Source organism: Lentinula edodes (assembly GCF_021015755.1).
Source record: "Lentinula edodes strain Le(Bin) 0899 ss11 chromosome Unknown C8R40scaffold_13, whole genome shotgun sequence".
In the NCBI taxonomy this organism is placed as follows: domain Eukaryota; kingdom Fungi; phylum Basidiomycota; class Agaricomycetes; order Agaricales; family Omphalotaceae; genus Lentinula; species Lentinula edodes.
The window spans coordinates 69,417-86,782 of record NW_025764319.1 but is presented as its reverse complement, the minus strand read 5'-3'; the positions used below and the strand labels follow the sequence as shown (position 1 = coordinate 86,782).

The 17,366-nt window shown below is 46.5% G+C and overlaps 6 protein-coding genes across 6 annotated transcripts; 3 read left to right on the top strand and 3 right to left on the bottom strand.

Annotated features, from left to right (window-relative positions):
• The first annotated feature begins 105 nt into the window (after positions 1 to 105).
• On the top strand, positions 106 to 1,363 carry C8R40DRAFT_1099079 (uncharacterized protein). The gene is made up of 8 exons (XM_046227842.1): positions 106 to 152; positions 216 to 372; positions 445 to 479; positions 529 to 646; positions 703 to 799; positions 858 to 951; positions 1,016 to 1,107; positions 1,160 to 1,363. The coding sequence occupies exons 1-8, from the start codon at positions 137 to 139 to the stop codon at positions 1,214 to 1,216; spliced, it is 666 nt and encodes a 221-aa protein (XP_046087349.1). The 5' UTR covers positions 106 to 136; the 3' UTR covers positions 1,217 to 1,363.
• Positions 1,364 to 2,536: 1,173 nt separating this feature from the next.
• Positions 2,537 to 4,482, top strand: C8R40DRAFT_1169378 (major facilitator superfamily domain-containing protein; the record flags this gene model as incomplete). The annotated part of the gene is made up of 2 exons (XM_046231363.1): positions 2,537 to 3,641; positions 3,692 to 4,482. 2 exons carry the CDS (start codon positions 2,537 to 2,539, stop codon positions 4,480 to 4,482), a joined length of 1,896 nt encoding a protein of 631 aa, XP_046087348.1.
• A 191-nt stretch (positions 4,483 to 4,673) lies between these two features.
• Positions 4,674 to 6,808, bottom strand: C8R40DRAFT_123535 (uncharacterized protein). The gene is made up of 2 exons (XM_046233382.1): positions 6,596 to 6,808; positions 4,674 to 6,544 (listed from the first exon to the last, which is right to left on the bottom strand). Exon 2 carries the CDS (start codon positions 6,366 to 6,368, stop codon positions 4,866 to 4,868), a length of 1,503 nt encoding a protein of 500 aa, XP_046087347.1. The 5' UTR covers positions 6,369 to 6,544; positions 6,596 to 6,808; the 3' UTR covers positions 4,674 to 4,865.
• Positions 6,809 to 6,829: 21 nt separating this feature from the next.
• C8R40DRAFT_1249533 (peptidase S8/S53 domain-containing protein) lies at positions 6,830 to 9,910 on the bottom strand. The gene is made up of 3 exons (XM_046233674.1): positions 8,581 to 9,910; positions 7,906 to 8,525; positions 6,830 to 7,831 (listed from the first exon to the last, which is right to left on the bottom strand). The coding sequence occupies exons 1-3, from the start codon at positions 9,874 to 9,876 to the stop codon at positions 6,958 to 6,960; spliced, it is 2,790 nt and encodes a 929-aa protein (XP_046087346.1). The 5' UTR covers positions 9,877 to 9,910; the 3' UTR covers positions 6,830 to 6,957.
• Positions 9,911 to 10,317: 407 nt separating this feature from the next.
• On the top strand, positions 10,318 to 12,901 carry C8R40DRAFT_123555 (major facilitator superfamily domain-containing protein). The gene is made up of 14 exons (XM_046233389.1): positions 10,318 to 10,434; positions 10,509 to 10,733; positions 10,801 to 10,806; positions 10,867 to 10,951; positions 11,008 to 11,078; positions 11,146 to 11,168; positions 11,223 to 11,281; positions 11,343 to 11,405; positions 11,465 to 11,766; positions 11,831 to 11,885; positions 11,947 to 12,127; positions 12,201 to 12,358; positions 12,412 to 12,549; positions 12,601 to 12,901. Exons 2-14 carry the CDS (start codon positions 10,590 to 10,592, stop codon positions 12,744 to 12,746), a joined length of 1,431 nt encoding a protein of 476 aa, XP_046087345.1. The 5' UTR covers positions 10,318 to 10,434; positions 10,509 to 10,589; the 3' UTR covers positions 12,747 to 12,901.
• A 795-nt stretch (positions 12,902 to 13,696) lies between these two features.
• On the bottom strand, positions 13,697 to 17,359 carry C8R40DRAFT_1099071 (uncharacterized protein). Its single transcript, XM_046227841.1, has 11 exons — positions 16,822 to 17,359; positions 16,431 to 16,771; positions 16,277 to 16,379; positions 16,068 to 16,228; positions 15,637 to 16,011; positions 15,252 to 15,574; positions 15,081 to 15,192; positions 14,705 to 15,030; positions 14,371 to 14,652; positions 14,176 to 14,308; positions 13,697 to 14,116 (listed from the first exon to the last, which is right to left on the bottom strand). The coding sequence occupies exons 1-11, from the start codon at positions 17,303 to 17,305 to the stop codon at positions 13,877 to 13,879; spliced, it is 2,880 nt and encodes a 959-aa protein (XP_046087344.1). The 5' UTR covers positions 17,306 to 17,359; the 3' UTR covers positions 13,697 to 13,876.
• Positions 17,360 to 17,366: the final 7 nt, after the last annotated feature.

Sequence of the window (17,366 nt, the reverse complement as noted above, 5' to 3'; positions counted from 1 at the left end):
AGTCCATTGGGGTATGAGGTAGAGAGAAGATCCTAGCGCGCGCTTATTAGTTGCTGTTTGAGATCGACTTCTGGAACAAACAAACGCGTCGCGCTCTTCTCAGAACTTCATTTCATTTCATTCCATATATCTGGCAATGGTAAAAACTCCGAGTAAGGATGCTATCTTTCATACGTCGCATATAGCCATGATATATGTATGAATGTCTCCCTCAGAAAGCAATACTGCTCAAACTTCAAGCGCGAAAAGACCAACTCGAACCTCTGCTCCTGTTTCATTTGCCAACGAGAGCAATTCAGAGGACACTCGATGGGAAGGCCCTGATACCGTTACGCGGGAAAGAGAAGATGTAGAATATGAGAGCGACGACGGGTGAATGTCGCTTTCAGACTCTTTCGTACAACTCTCGCGAGACAATCTTACGCTGGTTCAATTTATATCCAGTCTAGAACTCGGGAAATTCATGCAGGAACTACAAAGTACGTGAGGCATAAATACACTAGTGATCAGACTGCCTCATCTACGCAGAGCGTCAAGCAAAGAAAACGACCCTACTGTCGACTGCATTCGATAATCAAAAGAAAGCCACTTATGATTCCGCTCGCAAGCAAGCTAAGGAAACGAGTCAAGAAGGACTTGGCTATCTGTGCGTTTTCGCTTTATAGTAACACAATATGACATACTGAATCTCGCTTGATGCAGAGAAGATCTGAGAGTCATGCTTCTAGAACTAAAGAAGGACGAGATTCCGTTCAAAAAGTATTCGCACGAAGTCGATCCGCTGTGGAAAAATCGAGAGGTACCTCTGTCACTGCATTGTATTCCTTCACCCAATTACTCTCATGCTCTAACTACAGACCTCACTTGCATCCTTATACGACCTCTATCCTTCAGTCGTGGACGATTTATTCGTACGCCGTGCCCAAGTGATCGACGATGCTAGTGGAATGAGTGAGTCGCCGAGAATACCCCACCTACGTCGACGTCCATGTCTTGACTTCTATCACAACCTCAGTCAGGATAAACCCATCCAAGCGGGAAAAGGCCCTGCGCTCGTTTCTGGAGAATGCTCGCCGTGAAGTGGATCGGAGTCGACAAAAGGAAATCGTGGGTATATGCGTCTCTTTCTTTATCGGTAAAATTCAATTTAATCATGTAGGAGGCAACGGACGCATCGAAACTTATCAAGCACTACAAAGCCCTTCTCTTTGGTTGACTCATGAACTTGACATACTATCTCCTGCTATATCGCATTCCGAATCGTTGCTGCTTCCTTGTATACTTGTATGTATGATATCAATTACTAGCACTGCTCGTGCCGCAATCCCTGAATAGCTCAGGTATTATTATATACAGCTCTCCCTAATGTTCAATGTCATGAGACAGTGTTTGAAAGGCAATGGTGTGAGATAAATAGTACTTAGAGAATCCACAAGCAGGAGCTTTGAGCACCTAGCATCAGAATACTACATAGTGTGCATCATCGCCTTGCCCTTGCTTGCATTATTTTTCACTTCAGCACCCTGGGGTTGCTGATATTGGGCATGCCCACATAAACTTTAGTCAGCGTAGATAAGACTAGATTTTGATTTTGTGTCATGACACTTTGGCGCTTATTTTGGACTCGTAATCTCGTTTAGCAGGCGTTTCGCATAGCAAGTCTCTTTTTTTTTGACAGCCAGAGACGTGAAAAAGATTCCCCGTTCACTGCAATACGCCTCTGCTAGTATCAGTTAGGTCAATTTGCAGAGTGATGTGGACCTCAAGAAACTCTGTGACTATCATAACACCATTGATGCCTAATAGTACTCAGGCCTAAGAGAGCCTAAGAGGGCCTAAGGCCTCAGCGTTCAGCTTTCGAATATTCGCACTAGGAACAACCTGGAACAACTGATACAGTCCTCGCCAGTCAGGCACTTTGTAAAGGAAAATCATGTAACAAACATATGCCGCCTATCTAACAAGTAAATGTTTATTCGTCATCCCTCGGATTATCTTCTCCATGTAAACCTCTACAGCTTCAAGTTCCTACGATAACCGGGGATGTACATCAGGACTGTCACTGTGCGGGCTCTCTGTAATTCTTATTTTGTGAGTATTCTATCAATGCTAGTAAAGTACGCCGGAACTAATTCGATAAATTTCCACTTTTGATCCCTCAAGCTATTTCGTAGTTACAGTGCCGTTCGCAGGTCTGTGTTGCTGCCTGCTTCATTAAGCATCCAGCTATGACTCCAAGGACACTGAAAAGTCTTCAATTCACAATGGTTCCAGTACTTCCCGGGATCTAATCAGATAGCAGTACCTCGTCAGTTGTGACCCATATGCTCATCGACTTTTCTATTGGAATCAATGCTCCAGCCGTGATGTATGATGGTTTCTATTCCATTATAAAGGCCATCGTGCAAGATGGATATGTGCTTCCACGCTTTCGGTCCAGTAAGGTAAGTACGCCTTGCAATATTGTTAGAGGTCTGTCGTGAATCATTCTTTGCCCTGGAATCAGACGAGAGGCAGCTAACGACTGAGATTCACCATGTCGTCTTCCAACGCTGAATCCCGCAAGTCTGATTCTAGCTTAAACAAGACAGCGTCTGTTGAACCCGTTGAGGTAGGACCAGTATCCTACAATGGGGAAGAGTACGTACAGTCATCTGGTGTTACTCGCATGGAGGCCATTCATCGTTCCGCCTCTGGTCAATCTGGCCGATTTACGCTGTGGGCGGTCAGTGTTTCTGTCGTTGTATGTGCTTGGGCATACTCCCTTGATCAATCGACGACCTCCAACTATGACGCCCTCGCCACGTCTTCGTTCTCAGAGCACAGCAGTGGTCTCGCTTCACTCAATATCGCCACTGGCATCATTTCCTCGGTCTGCCAACCTTTTATCGCCAAGATATCTGATATATTCTCTCGTCCGTACACCTATATCTTGGTCCTGGCCTTCTATGTTGTCGGATATATAATCATCGCCACATCTAGCACAATATCAGCCTACGTTGTTGGTGCTGTCTTTGTATCTGTCGGGAGCAGTGGTTTGAGTCTGTTGAATAATATCATCGTCGCAGACTTAACTACGCTCGAATGGAGAGGATTCGTTAACTCCCTATTATCTGCTCCCTTCATTATTAATACCTGGTACGCCGGTAAAATCGTCAACGCTCTCAGCACCGGTGAAAAATGGAGGTGGGGATACGGGATGTTCGCTATCATCATGCCTGTAGCTTTATGTCCTGCCATCTTTACCCTCATTTACCTGGACCGCAAAGCACACCGAGAGGGAATTATCAATCTCTCTTCTAGTGGCGCTGTCCGTCGTTTAGCGCTGGCCGAAGGGCGCTACAAAGAACAGGCTCGGTGGACTGTTAGAACCAAACAGATTCTCAGTGAGATTGATGCATTTGGATTGATTTTGCTGGGCTTTGGCTGGTCTCTGCTACTTCTTCCCTTCTCGCTCAAGACTTATGCAGAGGGTGGCTGGCATAACCCTTCTTTGCAGGCTATGATGGTAGTCGGAGGAGTTTTGCTCATCGTCTATGTGTTTTACGAAATATACGTTGCATCGGTTCCAAGCACTCCAAAACGCATCCTCAAGAACAAAACTTTCATCATGGCGGTTATCATCGATTTTGTTTATTTAAGTAAGTCAAATCATATTTGGATTGGGCCCTCGAACTGACCTTTCTCGTAGTGGCTGGAGAGTTCCGCGACTTGTATTTCTCTTCGTATATCTATATCGTCAAGGATTGGTCGGTAACGAACTGGACATACTACAATAACACACTCACGATCTCACTTTGTGTATTCGGTATCTTTGCCGGTCTCTTCCAACGCTGGACCCATCGATATAAAACGTCTCAAATCGTCGGTCTTTGCGTTAAGATCATCGGCATCGGCATTCTTCTCAATGGGACCCGTGCTACAGATAACACTGCTGCCCTCATACTTGCGCAGATTATCGTTGGTGCCGGAGGCGCCTTCAGCGTCGTCGGCTCACGAGTAGCATCTCAGGCCTCAGTGCCTCACCAAGACGTCGCGCTTATAATTTCCCTTCTTTCCCTCTGGAGTAATATCGGTGGTTCTATCGGAGCTGCCATCGCAGCAGTCATTTGGTCAGCCAAGATGCCAATGTATCTCCGCGAATATTTACCCGCCAACACCACCGACACACAGATCGAGACTTTCTTTGGCAATATAAAAACCATTCGCGCATACTCTTTTGACAGTCCTACTCGCCAAGGCGCGATCATGGCTTATCAGAAGACGCTTTGGTATTTGATAGTGCCAGCGTTGGGAACCTCTTTCATTCCTCTAATCGCTGCGTGCTTCCAGACCGATTATTTCCTTGGTCGTCAGCAGAATGCTGTGATGAACATCGGACCCGATGGTTCCCATCTGGACGACTCAGAGGAAGAAGAGACTATCATTGTTAAGCCTACGACTTTGAAAGGAAAATTTTTGAAATTTTGGGCAGGCAAGTGAGGGGGATTATATCTTCTTTAGATCGAATGTAGATTTATGCACACTACTTTTCATGAATGTTACGAATGATGGATGCTCAGCAGTTGAACCTCTATCTATGGTACTCAATGATTTCAATTGTAGGCACATCTGCTGACAACAAGAACATACCAGAAGTATTCAGAAGGTATAGGATTTGAAGAAATTAGCTAAGATGATAGAAAAGCAACATAGTGATCTAGACTTGTGTAGTATGGTGAGTGGTAGGGTAGTATGATGGTGCGATGTAACATGTGTAGATTCCCTGCCTATGTAAATCCCAACAAACAAAGAAAAGAAATACCCTGGATAAAATTTCAGCAACGAGTTCATTGAAACGTGAAGAATAAGGATCAGTTTCGTTCTCAAGTAACAAGAAATGGAGAAAGAGGCGTCAACTCCAACGAGGGCAATCTATGCGCAGATCGTTCCGAGCGCTTCACCGTACTAGTAGCGACAAGATCTTCTGGATTCTTGGATGGCGTTCGTTCCAATGTCGAAGGATCAGAAGATGTTCTCGTATGTGTATTCGCTATAAGAGTGTTTGGCGAAGGCGGATTTGTGGCTGGCGGAGAAGTCATAGTCGAGTCCGAACCGGCAGAATCATTGGATTCGGCGATGGAAGATGTCTCAGAATGAGAATGTGATGTCGACGGAACATGTAAAGGCGGAGGGGAACCTGTTCTAAGTGGAACAATCATTGAGACGTCTACTTCGTTCGAGTCAATATTGGCATCGAAATCATCTACATCGTCGTCGTTGTTGTGATCATCTTCTTCCGTAGGTGTGTCGGAGTCGTACTCGACCAAACCGCCATTATTCACCATATCAGCTTTGTTCACTTCAATGTGGTCCGACAATTCTATTGGATCAGCGGGTGGAAGAGGTTCCTGCGGATTCTTCGTGGTAGCGGTCGAATTTACTTCAAAATCAGATTGAGTTCTTGTCTGCAAATCCGCCTTCCTGTTCCCCCTGCTTTTCGAATCCTTCTTCCCAACCTTCCTCCATGCACCTTTCACCAATCTTCCAAACGCCACTAACGGGTCGTCATTCTCCACCTCGTCATCGTGCCCGTGCCTATCCTTGAGTGCTGATTTAGCAGCTTCTTTCGCCATCTCCTTATCCTGCTTTTTCAGTAGCCTTTCCCTCTCCTTCTCCTTCGCGCGCATTTGACGCGCCAGATGCGCTTCCGCCTCTGAAGGCGTCCACATCCCACCTCCCTCTACAGCAGGCTTGCTATCGGCAGCGTCTTGGGGGGTTTCAAAGGTAGCGGCAGCCGAAGTGCCATACATGACTTGCCTCCGACGCTGCATCATTGCGCTCCTTGCAGCAATCCCTAGAGGAACTGAAGATTTGCGCTTTCTGGGCGCAAGCTGGGGTAAAGGAGCGAACTGGATGGAGGGAGAGCGCGAAAGTGCAGAAGATAGTGAAGTTGAAGTTGAATGAGATAATGAGGAAGAGGATGAAGATGGGGTAAGAATAGATTTCGGAGGTTGTTCAGGTTCCTTCTTCAGTGGAAGAGGTGGTATTGAATCCGGTTTTGGGATGTTGCCTGAGAAGGATCCAGAACGTTGTCGGGTGGCACTGGGCGAGCGGCGGAGATTGAGTATGCCTGTGGATTTCTGTTTGCGGGGATTGACGAGGGGCAAAGCTGGACTGGGATCTAGATGCTTAGAGGAAGAAGCAGTGTGGATAGACGGAGCTCCGGGTGCGGTAGCTATTGTTGCCTTCGTAGAGCTCTCGCCGCTGTTAGATATACTGCCACCACTCTGATTACTTCCCGTACTGTCGCGACTAACTGTCTCTGTTGGGTTTGAAGTAGCGGCGCACTGCTGACTTGTTTGGTCCTCCGCAGTGGGAGAAGACATATTGGCAAAGGTAATATTGAAATGCAATTGTATGTTCAGCAGCTAGGAATCGGATTAGGGCTTCGATGTCTGCCGTAAAGATGATTTCCAATTGATAGTATGAGTAGATGGAGCTGGACTAGCCCATATGCCGGTTTCAGGATATGCTGGCGCGCAAGGATAGATAGAGCTTGGATCTTGGGAAAATAAATTCTAGGATTGACTTGGCTGAACAATAATCCGCTCACCTTTAAAGTCCAATTCTCTTTTCTTTTGTTCTTATAATCACAAATCACCAAAAAAAACAGGAGCAGGAAAGAGTGAAGGTAGATATAGAAGGAAGGTATAGATGCCTTTCGCAGCAGGTCGACGTGGCGGGTAAAATTTGAGGGTGACAGTTGTTGTTAGAGAAGGGGCGGAAATATTATTATTGATCATCCCGCACCAGCCTTATCTTATCATTGACACTAGCAGTCAGGGGGTTGCTCAATCAACTCAGTTACTGTGTTTGCCACCATGCAAGGACGCGCATTATACTAATATACCAATATCCAGTGCTTTGCCCTGACAATAATAAATATCTCTGTCCGCGATCACTTGTCAGCTTGAGTTAATCCCGATATGCCCCTTCCACTGGTCTTGTTCCCGATGTCAGACGAGTTGCGCTACCCATAGGCGACACAGCATCCTCATCATCCAAAAATCCCGAATGGAACCCAACCTCGTTCCTTCCTACTCGCTCAACGTCACCTTGATCGCTCCTACGCAGTCTCGTCTCTTCATTCGCATCTTCATCGTCTTCATCAGAATCTGACACATCTCCAAATGCATCATATAACTCTCTCGTTCGACCACTCCTGGGTACTCTGCCGCTGGCAGTAGAATTGCCTCTTCCACCTCCTGCTCCTCCGCCAACCAACGCACTCGACTCCATCATCGAAGTCATAGGCACCTCATCGTTACCCGCCAAACTCTCGTACGCCATCTTCCTCTTTATCGCTCTCCGTCTCTGCCAGAAATACACCGCAGCAGAAAGACCAAAGAGGACGACGATAGCGATCGCACCTCCGAACCATTTCTGATTAGAGGACAGGTTGGAAAGATCGGCAAAGTACCCTTCGTCGGCAGTTGGTGTAGACGTAGGTGAACTTGAATTGGAGGATCCTCCACCGAAAGCTGGTTTGCTGGCCTCGCCTTCGGCTGTACCATGGTCTTCCGGAAGGTGGTCTGTGGGACGCGTAGGTAAACGTGTCGTACTAGGAACTTCGCTTCCGTCGTCTGGGTTATTATCCTCGACCGGCGGAAAGATCCATCGATCAGAGTCTTTTTCGTACGTGGGGAATTCGTAGAGTCGGGCTTTGGTCGCATCCAATGCTGTGCCCCACAGAACCATACTCCAGCCTATGAATGACCCAACTGATTGTGCGTTGGAATGGGATTGGTCGGAGACGCGAATGGTCCATGTTCCGACAGGATTTTCGCCCCTATGGATGTAGGAAAAGATAAAAAAAAAAAGATCAGCTTTGAAAGCCTCGCTCGAAAGATCGTATACACGTACCAATGTTTAACGCTCATGAAAATCCACCCGGGATATCCATCGTTATTCGCATCATTGTCCCTCTTTGCACCAAGCACACTCTTCACTCCATGGGGACTCACAATTTCAACTTCAACATCCCCTCTCTTTGCATGTTGGATCCAAACACGAACTTGGATATGTTCCAGCCTATTCTGATCCAAATTCGAATGGGAGAGCATATCCGCAGTGATATCCAGGGAGGATTTGATACCCGCTTTGGAAGCAGGAATCAAAGCGCCTCCGCTGAAATTTCCCGACGCATTGAACGCCCCATTTTCCAATTGCACGGAGTGTGTGTGGTACCAAGCCTGTGGTCCAACATTCTTCCACTCTTTTGCCTTTTGAACGAAAGCCCAGCCGTCCATAGCGCCATAGCCGTACTTGTAACTGTACATTCGCCCTGAGCTAGTCTCTTCCCAGTCCAAGTCGTCTTCGTTGATCATCTTAGCGGTTTCGATAGATATGTACTGTACATCGCGCCAGGTCAAATTCGGGTTGGCTTGTAGTGCGAGAGCAATGACACCGACTGCGTTGGGCGCAGCGGCAGAAGTACCACCGTGAGTGGTCGCGCACTCGTTCTTGCCTTTGTCGGTAGTGACCTTACAAATCAAGTAAAGTTAGCGAAGATAGAAGGGAACATATAATTGAACGCACGATGTGCTTCCCGCTTCCCGAGCTATAAGCTACAACCAAGTTTGCTGCACAAGGTTCACTGTAGTACGGGTGAAGTCCCTTGTAATCGACGGCAGAAACCGTAACGGAATATATACTATTCGTATAACCATCGAAATTGCACTGATCTCCCTTTGCTGCTCCATTTCCAGATGCGAAAACGAATATGCTTCCCTTGCCCCCTCGTCCTCGATTGATGCCGTTGATGAAAGCTTTGGAGATGAGAGGAGAAGGACCCTCCATTGATTTACCGTCATCGGGCGGACCCCAGCTGCACGAGTAAATGTCGACGCCGTTTTCAGTTCGATTGTACCCGTAATTAAGAGCAGCGGCTTCGTCCACGTCAGAAATGGGACCGGAGAGAATTCGCACACCAGCGACGCGGGATTCATACGCAATGCCAACTCCACATACGTTGTTCTTCGAAGCAGCGATTTGACCAGCACATCGAGTGCCGTGGTGGTCTGCAGGAAGTAGTGGAGTAGGAAGTTCAACGTGAGTGTTGAAATCGTACGAGTTGAGAGCATCAAAATTTTCTTTGAGATCTTCGCTCTCGTAGTCCAGCCCGTCGTCGACAAGACTAGAGATGATACCCTTTCCAGTTAGACCTAGTTCTTCCCAAACACCAGTAACGTTCATCATGTGTTGTGGAAAATCATCGTTGATCAAATGCCATTGATCAGGAAAGAGAGGATCCTGGATACCAAGACGAGAGGCGACCACGCGAGCCGTAGAATCGACGTCCTGCCTAATATCAATTGGGGCCCTCTTCACTCGTTGCCGTGGTACCTGGCGCTCGAGCGATTTGACAGAAGAGGCGAATTGGCGAGCAACAATGTCCAAAGTCCTTCGCTGTAAGCCGTCGGCCCGTGCTCTGGCCTTCAACCGTTCGAATGTGTCCAGCACAAAGTCCCTCTCTTCTATACTCCTCTCTCCCAATTCCGGCAGCATCTCATCTGCTCTCACTAACCAATGTCCTTCGAGCTCTCCTGCTGGCTCGATGACTTGCACACCAAGCATTTCGCTTACTTCATCTAATGACAGTAGTCTGTCTAAGGTGGGCAGCAGAGGTGAACTAGACCTCAGTGGATTGGGCGACGTTGCAAGTTCGAGAACATAATAACCATATGTCGTGTAGTCTCTTTTGGCGAAGGTGCGTTTTGAGAGCGATGGAGGCTCTAGGGATTTTGAATTGGAAGATGAAAAAGCAAGGACCGGTGAGAAAGAAGGGTGGAAGAAGACGGCAAGTAAAAGAGAAAAAGGTAGACAGCAATACATATCTGACCAGTGACAGGTCAGAGACGAAATATTGTAACGATGAAATCGGGTGGCAGTGTGCCGCGTTTGATGGCGCGTCTGTGGCTGTACATTGGCGCGTCAACTTTTCTTCCAGCTGCTACAATATTCATGGACATTGACTGGACATGTAAATAAATCCTCAAGTCGTACATCATGTAAATGCCTATGATGAGGCGAAGCTGCCTTGCAATCAGGCACCCCTTCAACTAAGCCGTGTGCGCCTTTTCAATCTTTGCCACTGGAGTTGTATTGAAGAGGAATGGCACTGTCATGAGGGAGACAAGATATTTCATCCAAAATATCAATTGCACGGCTTCAATTAATACCGTCAGTCTATCGTCTCCACAAGATTCCAATCGCACTTATGTTCAACCTATAACTTCGAATCCTCAAGTTTTCCTGAATAATCCTGGACAGTCACGTAGCTACGTGAACTCGGATCTTGGCAGCAAAGTGGAAAATTTGTCGAATCAGCTACAAGAACTTGAAATACTCAAAATAAATGATGTATACTACATGTGGTTCACGCTTTCTACGGTAGGATTCTCCAGTAACTCAATTGGATTCCATTGTAATCCCACGTCTTATCTCGTATCTCTGAAATCCACAAGGCCCAAACTTGGGTGGTGAATATTCCGTTTACAAAATTTCGGTTCCAATCTTAACGTCAATCCTGCTCTTCCAACACCATCATGAAGGACATTGCTGAAGGGACCACCATACCCGAACTAAAGAACGATGCCGCTTCTGAACAAGAGATGCCAAAGTCTTACCCTGTACATTGGTTTAGAGGCACAATCTTCCAAATCTTAGTCGTCGGAGGGGTATTTTTCTGCGTACGCTTGTTATCGTCCCCTTTTCTGGATGTAATGATTAGACTGACTACTTGTTGCGCATACGTAGGCACCGGTATGTCGCTGTTTCCTTAACTTCAGTCACGAGATGGCATATCTGAATCTCTACTTGTAGGGAATGTACAATGCTCTAAGCTCTCTTGGCGCTGGTGGGCTAGCGACTCCGTGGTACGCTAACGCTACTGCTGCTGCTGGATACGGCGAGTCTTCCGTTCGCTTCGCGCCACCTTCGATAACAGGAATCATGTGCATACAGTATTCATGGCATTTTTCTGCCTTATCGGTGGTATAATAGTTGGCAAGATCGGGGTCAAGGCTGCACTACTGGTACACTCCCGTTTTTCGTTTCCCTTCCTATCTGAAGGTGGCTGAATTCCAATATCACCTACTATAGATTTCCAGCATGGGTGATATCATGTGAGTTCTCACCAACCTGGTGCGAGATTCGAGTGATTGATAGACCTATTTCAGTTATGCAGGAAGTCTATACCTGAATTCCAAGAACGGAACACAGTGGTTCTTGATGTTCGGTTCGTTATCGGATTCAAAGCATTTCATTCATTACAGCAACTGAGCTTTGTATTACCTCAGGGTCTATCATCTCAGGCTGCACCGATGGCCTAATGTACACCATCGAAGGTCCCATTATCACCTGTAAGTAAAATTCTGAGTGCCTCTTTCATCTTCTCTATATCAAACACCGACTCCCACAGCATATCCAGAACCTCATCGCCGAGGGCGCATGCTCGCCTTATGGGTCTTCATGCGTACCGCAGCTCCAGTTATCGGCGGTGCCATAATCTTTGGCCTCAACTCCTCTCTCGACTCATCCGGTGGCGTTTCTCTCAAAACCTACCTCGTTATCATCGGGATCATGTGTGCAGGTCCATTCATCTCCACGCTCCTATCCACTCCCGAAAAAGTACAGCGTAAGGACGGCGTAAAGATCCGGATGCGCAAGGCTGGATGGAGTCAGACGTTCAGCGAGTGGTACAAGGTCGTATGCTCTCCTGATGTGCGTACCGGGTTCATATATAATATTTTTTAAAAACTCAATGACAACTCACTCTTGTTCAAAGATATTGCTCCTTTGTCCTCTCTTTTTCACATCTTGGTTTTACGGCTCCTACATTGGTTAGTATCAACGTTTGATAATATTCTTCCATCACACTGACAAACTTGAATGCCACTGCAGGTACACTGCAAACCCAGTACATGAATGTTCGAACCCGTGCTCTTTGCGCCTTCATGATTCCCTGGGGTGATATCGCAGGTGGCTTCCTAATTGGGTACTTCCTTGACAACCGCCGAATGTCAATCAAGCAGCGTGCGAGGTGGAGCTGGATAGGATTGATGGTGCTCAATCTAGCGTTATGGTATGTCGGGGGTTCCCCTGACATTAACAGCACTGCAAGGGCTAAAAATCCCCCCTTCTTCTCCCTACATCAGGACATGGACTGCCATTGTCACAAAACAGCTTGAAGATGAACAACCGGTTATTGACTGGACATCTGGGACTTTATTCGGAAAGACATTCATTCTGTTTGTCCTTTTCGATCTCGCGACAATGGCTACTCAGACGACTTTGTACTGGATTATTAGCCAAAGTACGTTTTAATCTTTTACTTAAAAGACCCACCCATGAATTTGTCTATGCCAGTGTCGGATGATTTCGTTGCCCTATCATACATGACCGGAACGCTGCGTGGCGTTGAGTGCGCTGGCCAGGCCGTTGCGTACGGTATCAAGTCCAGTGATACAACCGATTGGCTATCCATTGGCTTAAACGTTGGTTTGAGTGGGTTTTTTCTTCTACTTCTAGCTATATGCCTGTTTATATTTGTTATAGTCGTTTTCTCGCTGCCCTTCGCCTGGGTGGTGATTCGAAAGATCGGCGTGGTGGAATTCGAGAAAATCAGCTTCAGTCACTTTGTTCATGAAGAAAAACTTGAAACTGTCGATGAGAAGAGTATTGACGACAAGGGCTTTGCATAAGAGCAGCTTTGATACATGATGTCCATGGTTGTTGTTTGGTAGACAGATGTGTATATCGACTTCACCATTTGTAGCTGTTGCATCATAGCGCCACTGAGCGCTCGCTCACCATCTTCACGCGACATATCATTCTCAGTGTAAAAGCGATCCTTAAGACAGATAAATATAGGTCTAATTTCTGGAGTCGCAAAATAAGACAACTGGGGGCCCAGCCGCCCAAGTGAGTCTGACCCTGCCTAGAAAGCAGATCTCTGTCCGCGATACCCTCCTATACAGCCCGCCTTCTAACGCCTACCCCCTAAAAAGTCATTCACTGATGAAGGATGGAATTTGAGATTGGCACAGTTCTTGGACTAGCGGACCCCTGCGGGGCACGATAAACCTTGCTTGATTTTAATTTTCACATGGATACTTTAAGTACTGAGACCATCAAAGGATGGAAAAACAAGCAAGGATATGAGCCAGATTATAGAAACAGAGAATAGAATCTGTTGAAATGGCTGAAAACAACATTAAAGCGCCTAACGTGTGCAAAAAAATGCACGGGCGCTTGGCAAAGACGGGGTGGCAAAGGACCTAGCAAGCAAGGTGATACAGCCTTGCAGATTTCGGGGACAAAAGACAAAGGAAGTAAACGTAGAGATCTATGATTTTCTGAATCATGATATCAGAATCAGGCTATCTCAAGGCATAAGGTTCCACTCCTCACCATCCCTCAGGCCCTGTACATATACAATGTACCTTTTCACTGCGCGCCTTATGCATGCCACATTATCAATTTAGAATTCAAGTATGTGCCAAGCAAGGTGTAGTCTACTTCAGTGGAGCCTAGTACACAGAGCTGATGTCCCAGGGTTTCAGTGCAGTGAATATATGCGTCGACGAGGGGGTAGGGTGATATGTAAGAATATGCTATTTATTATTGGAACTCTTAACTTTTACAGACAGAAGGGGAAATGTAAATTACAGAGCTCGGTGTGGACCCTGCGAAACCAGCGGCCGGATGGGAAAGACAAAGTGTAAATAACAGAAACATAATATGAACCATGAATCCTTTATAAGGCTGTAAACATTCAAGTAATAACGATACTTATAATATACGATGAATCCGATACCAATGCGATTCCTGCTTAGTTTTCGAGCAGCGTGTAGGATAGTAATTGACAAATCTGTTTTCCTTCTTCCTCATACCGGGCCCCATACAAACAAACAAACGGCGTCTTCAACTTTGTATCGTCAATGCCAGCGCAACGTTCGTTCTGATACTCCAGAACATTACCAGCAAGCTTCTCAAAACATGCCCGGAATTTTCCCAAAGCTGCTGAATCTTGATTTAAGTTCACGCGGGGCAAATCATTCAGAAACAGGGCCTGCGTGGCGGGATTTAGTTATAAAGCGACTGGGACCCAACATGAAAAAGAAGCCTTACCTCATCCAATACCGTAACCGGCATCTCATTTCCTTCTTTGTCTTCGATGCTGAGGTTGAAGCTATATTGATAGATGACGAACTCATGATCAAAGTCATCGCAGGCTACACAAGCTTTCTGATTGGGGGGAATGCTATAATTACACGTAGAGCCGGTCATGCCTCAAGACCAAGCCAGACGAACAAGTAATCGCACCGTTTTTCACATTTCTTACAATAAGGCCGGCAATAATCCCAAAGTTCACGAGGCTTGGCCCATTTGACCCGTGCTGGGATACCGAACAACACAGTGGTGCCAACGCGAGATCGTAGTTGCTTGATGGATGTGCAAATTTTCGGAGACGAGGGAAGAGGACTGGTGCGTCCAGGTGAATCTGGAAATCGAGGTTCGGAGGTTGATGTTGAGGTCGAGGGAGATCTTGACCGTCCAAGAGATGCTTTCGCGTCGTCAGGAGTTCCAAAGAATATCTTCTTTCGACTGATCAATCAACGTTAGTATAAGACCGCATTGGAAGGCGTGTTGTCCGCACTTCTCCAAGTCCTTCATCAGCGCTTTATGACTATCCAGGCCCGGGTTTAATCGGCTTATAAGTCGTTGCTCCCCACCAAGGTCACCGACATTTTCCGTATTGAGCAGCTTCATCATCACCTTCTGGAATACGCATACGTTTCCTCGTTCCAACGCTTTGGCTTTTTCAGCCTGCGAATCCCGCAACACAAATTTGAAAACACGCTTGTGAAGGCCATCAAAATCGTTGGCGTCGAAGTCGGGTTCGGGGAGCAAGTCGTTGGCGGTATAGTCAGTGGCGTAAACTTTTGCGCTACCGGGGCCGTCAGGGAGATCAACATGAAGGATCTAGATACCGAATTAGAAGTATTCGTAAGTCGATGAAGTAGTTACCGTACCTCCACAATGCAGTTAAAACGAGCTCGCATTTCAACATCTTCTATTTTCGTGTATTCTAATTTCTCTAGACGTTCTTCAATATTGTGCTTCGTAGCCCATTTCGCCCTTCGCCTGAAATATGATCAGCAAATGCGAATATAACTGGGAGAGGAAATCAAAGATAAACGCACTCTAATAGACTCTTCAAAATAGTGTGAGTCGAGCCATGCTCATCTGGATCTAATTTTGATATCTTCGGCTCCTGTATTTTGGCCTCATAGTATCCATTATTTGCCATTTTCATACGTATATTTCTGAAACTGTAGAAGTCTCCAATTTCCATATCCGGTCCCAACGGAGTAGACCGATCCCACAGTTCGACTCTGAGACACGATTTTGCCAACCCAGGAGGACACCAATCAGCATTGTCGTAAGTCGGGCATTTGTCATTCGAAGTATAGTCGGTGACGTAGATCTCGTAGTACTGTTGATCTGGGCGATGTTTGTGAATGATCTGTCAGAGAGAACGAGGATTAGACCAAGGAAAATAGGTAGGACCTGAACAGGAACACTCACCTCGGCAACACAATTGAAATATCCATTAGATATAGTACCCGTGTTTGCGTCTTTGATTGAGAGCCACGGTCGGGCACTCCGTTCTGGAGGGGGCGTCAGGACGTTGTTTCCAACTTGGTGTGTCTTGCCCAAGAATTCCTTCTTTTTGCACTCGACAGCGTTCCACCATTCGCGTAGTTTCGAGCAATAACTCAGAAGAGTGGAATCTCCGCTTTGGAGAAAAGGCGTAAAGCGGAAGCCTCTGTCTGTAGTAGTGTCTCTCGGAATGTCAGATGGAATAACACCATGTGCCAGTTTTCCATCCCGCCCGTATATCGCCCATTGGAGTCTATCTTTATAGCCTACAAGGTTTGTACCCCCATTGAAATTTGAAGCCTATGATATGAGATTAGAAATCGAAACTGACATCAGAATCGCCATATTCCACACACTTTAACGTTGTGAAGGATAACGATATCACCCTCACGAACACTAGGCAACCACTTGGAATTGATCGCGAAACAATTTACTTTTGTTGGGGTGCCCACAAAATGTGTGTTGTCAGAGGGTGACCTATTACCGGGATCTACCAGTTGCAGGCCACACATGTAGTCTGTGGCGAGCACATTAATCGGCATCCTCCAGCATAAATAACACTCACCTCCGCTAGAAGTTTGACTTATAAGGGAGTCAGAAAATACAACACCAACCACATTATAAAAGATAGAAGCTTTTGTGGCATTTAATAGCGAAGTATACAAGGCCTATGAATGGAATTTCAGGTGATTGTTCATGGCAGCGAATGAAAACCCTACTTTTTCGGAGCGACAACCCGCTTTCAACCCCAAGGGACCATCTACTTTGTCCAACGGCGCTTTCGTTTCTTGTGCTGGAACGGGATTCAGAGGGACATGTTTGGGGGTAACAGGCTCAGATGCGGTAGCGAGATCTTTTGGCGCTTTGATAGAGACAACGTCGGAATCAATCTTATTTGTGTCGTTGACTTTCTCTAGATGCACTTTAGCCCTGAGAAGCCTCCTGTCTCTTCTGCTGATCTTTTTAGTCTCTGCGGCGACAGCTGACCCCTCTACGGGATGCTCTCTAGGGGTGCTGAACCAATCAGAGTCAGCGCTTCTGGATGGTATAAGTGGGTTTGCTACGGAGGTATTGAGCGAATATGCGAAAACAAAGTGAGGAAGCACACACAGTCCCAAAGATCCACTACTACATCATCGAGTCCCGGGGACAATATCTTCAACAAGACCTTGTCCGCAAACTTCAACTTCCCTGTAACACCGTGAGACGAGTTTCCAGAGTCTGCTGAGCACCCTCGCAGGGACAGAAGAATAACAGAAGAGAGTGGGAAGTTGATGTCCAGCCGCCTTAACAGTTTCGAACATTTCTTCCCGAAAACGACTTCTACTCGTAATCTCTTGCTCCCAATCTCCGAATCATCCGTAGTGATGATGAAGTGAATATTCTGCTCAGACTCGGGATACTTCATGAATACTTTGCCAGCAATGTATCCAGGTTTCCCGTCGACATCCTGGTCATGAAGGATCGAGGCAATATACCGTTGGTGTTCAGGAAAGTCGAATAGTTCTGCGCCTGAGGAATGAGACTGAGGAGAAGTAGTTTTCAGACGTTTTCGGCTTCCGTCAGCGTTACTCTCCTGTGTTTTTCGTTTCATGATGAACAACGCGTCTTGGACGCGTTCTTAGTCGCGGTTGTGGACAAGTTGCAAATTGGTT

Bases quoted from the DNA above. Each gene is read 5' to 3' on its own strand.
- C8R40DRAFT_1099079 (XM_046227842.1), top strand. The intron at 800-857 runs GTACCTCTGTCA...CTCTAACTACAG, and splicing joins CGCTGTGGAAAAATCGAGAG to ACCTCACTTGCATCCTTATA. The intron at 952-1,015 runs GTGAGTCGCCGA...TCACAACCTCAG, and splicing joins CGACGATGCTAGTGGAATGA to TCAGGATAAACCCATCCAAG.
- C8R40DRAFT_123535 (XM_046233382.1), bottom strand. From the start codon at position 6,368: ATGTCTTCTCCCACTGCGGAGGACCAAACAAGTCAGCAGTGCGCCGCT.
- C8R40DRAFT_1249533 (XM_046233674.1), bottom strand. From the start codon at position 9,876: ATGTATTGCTGTCTACCTTTTTCTCTTTTACTTGCCGTCTTCTTCCAC. The intron at 8,526-8,580 runs GTGCGTTCAATT...TTGATTTGTAAG, and splicing joins CGGGAAGCGGGAAGCACATC to GTCACTACCGACAAAGGCAA. The intron at 7,832-7,905 runs GTACGTGTATAC...CTACATCCATAG, and splicing joins TTCATGAGCGTTAAACATTG to GGGCGAAAATCCTGTCGGAA.
- C8R40DRAFT_123555 (XM_046233389.1), top strand. From the start codon at position 10,590: ATGAAGGACATTGCTGAAGGGACCACCATACCCGAACTAAAGAACGAT. The intron at 10,952-11,007 runs GCGAGTCTTCCG...ATGTGCATACAG, and splicing joins TACTGCTGCTGCTGGATACG to TATTCATGGCATTTTTCTGC. The intron at 11,079-11,145 runs GTACACTCCCGT...CACCTACTATAG, and splicing joins GGGTCAAGGCTGCACTACTG to ATTTCCAGCATGGGTGATAT.
- C8R40DRAFT_1099071 (XM_046227841.1), bottom strand. From the start codon at position 17,305: ATGAAACGAAAAACACAGGAGAGTAACGCTGACGGAAGCCGAAAACGT. The intron at 16,012-16,067 runs GTGTGTGGAATA...CTCATATCATAG, and splicing joins TTATCCTTCACAACGTTAAA to GCTTCAAATTTCAATGGGGG. The intron at 14,117-14,175 runs GTAAGGCTTCTT...CCCGCCACGCAG, and splicing joins CGGTTACGGTATTGGATGAG to GCCCTGTTTCTGAATGATTT.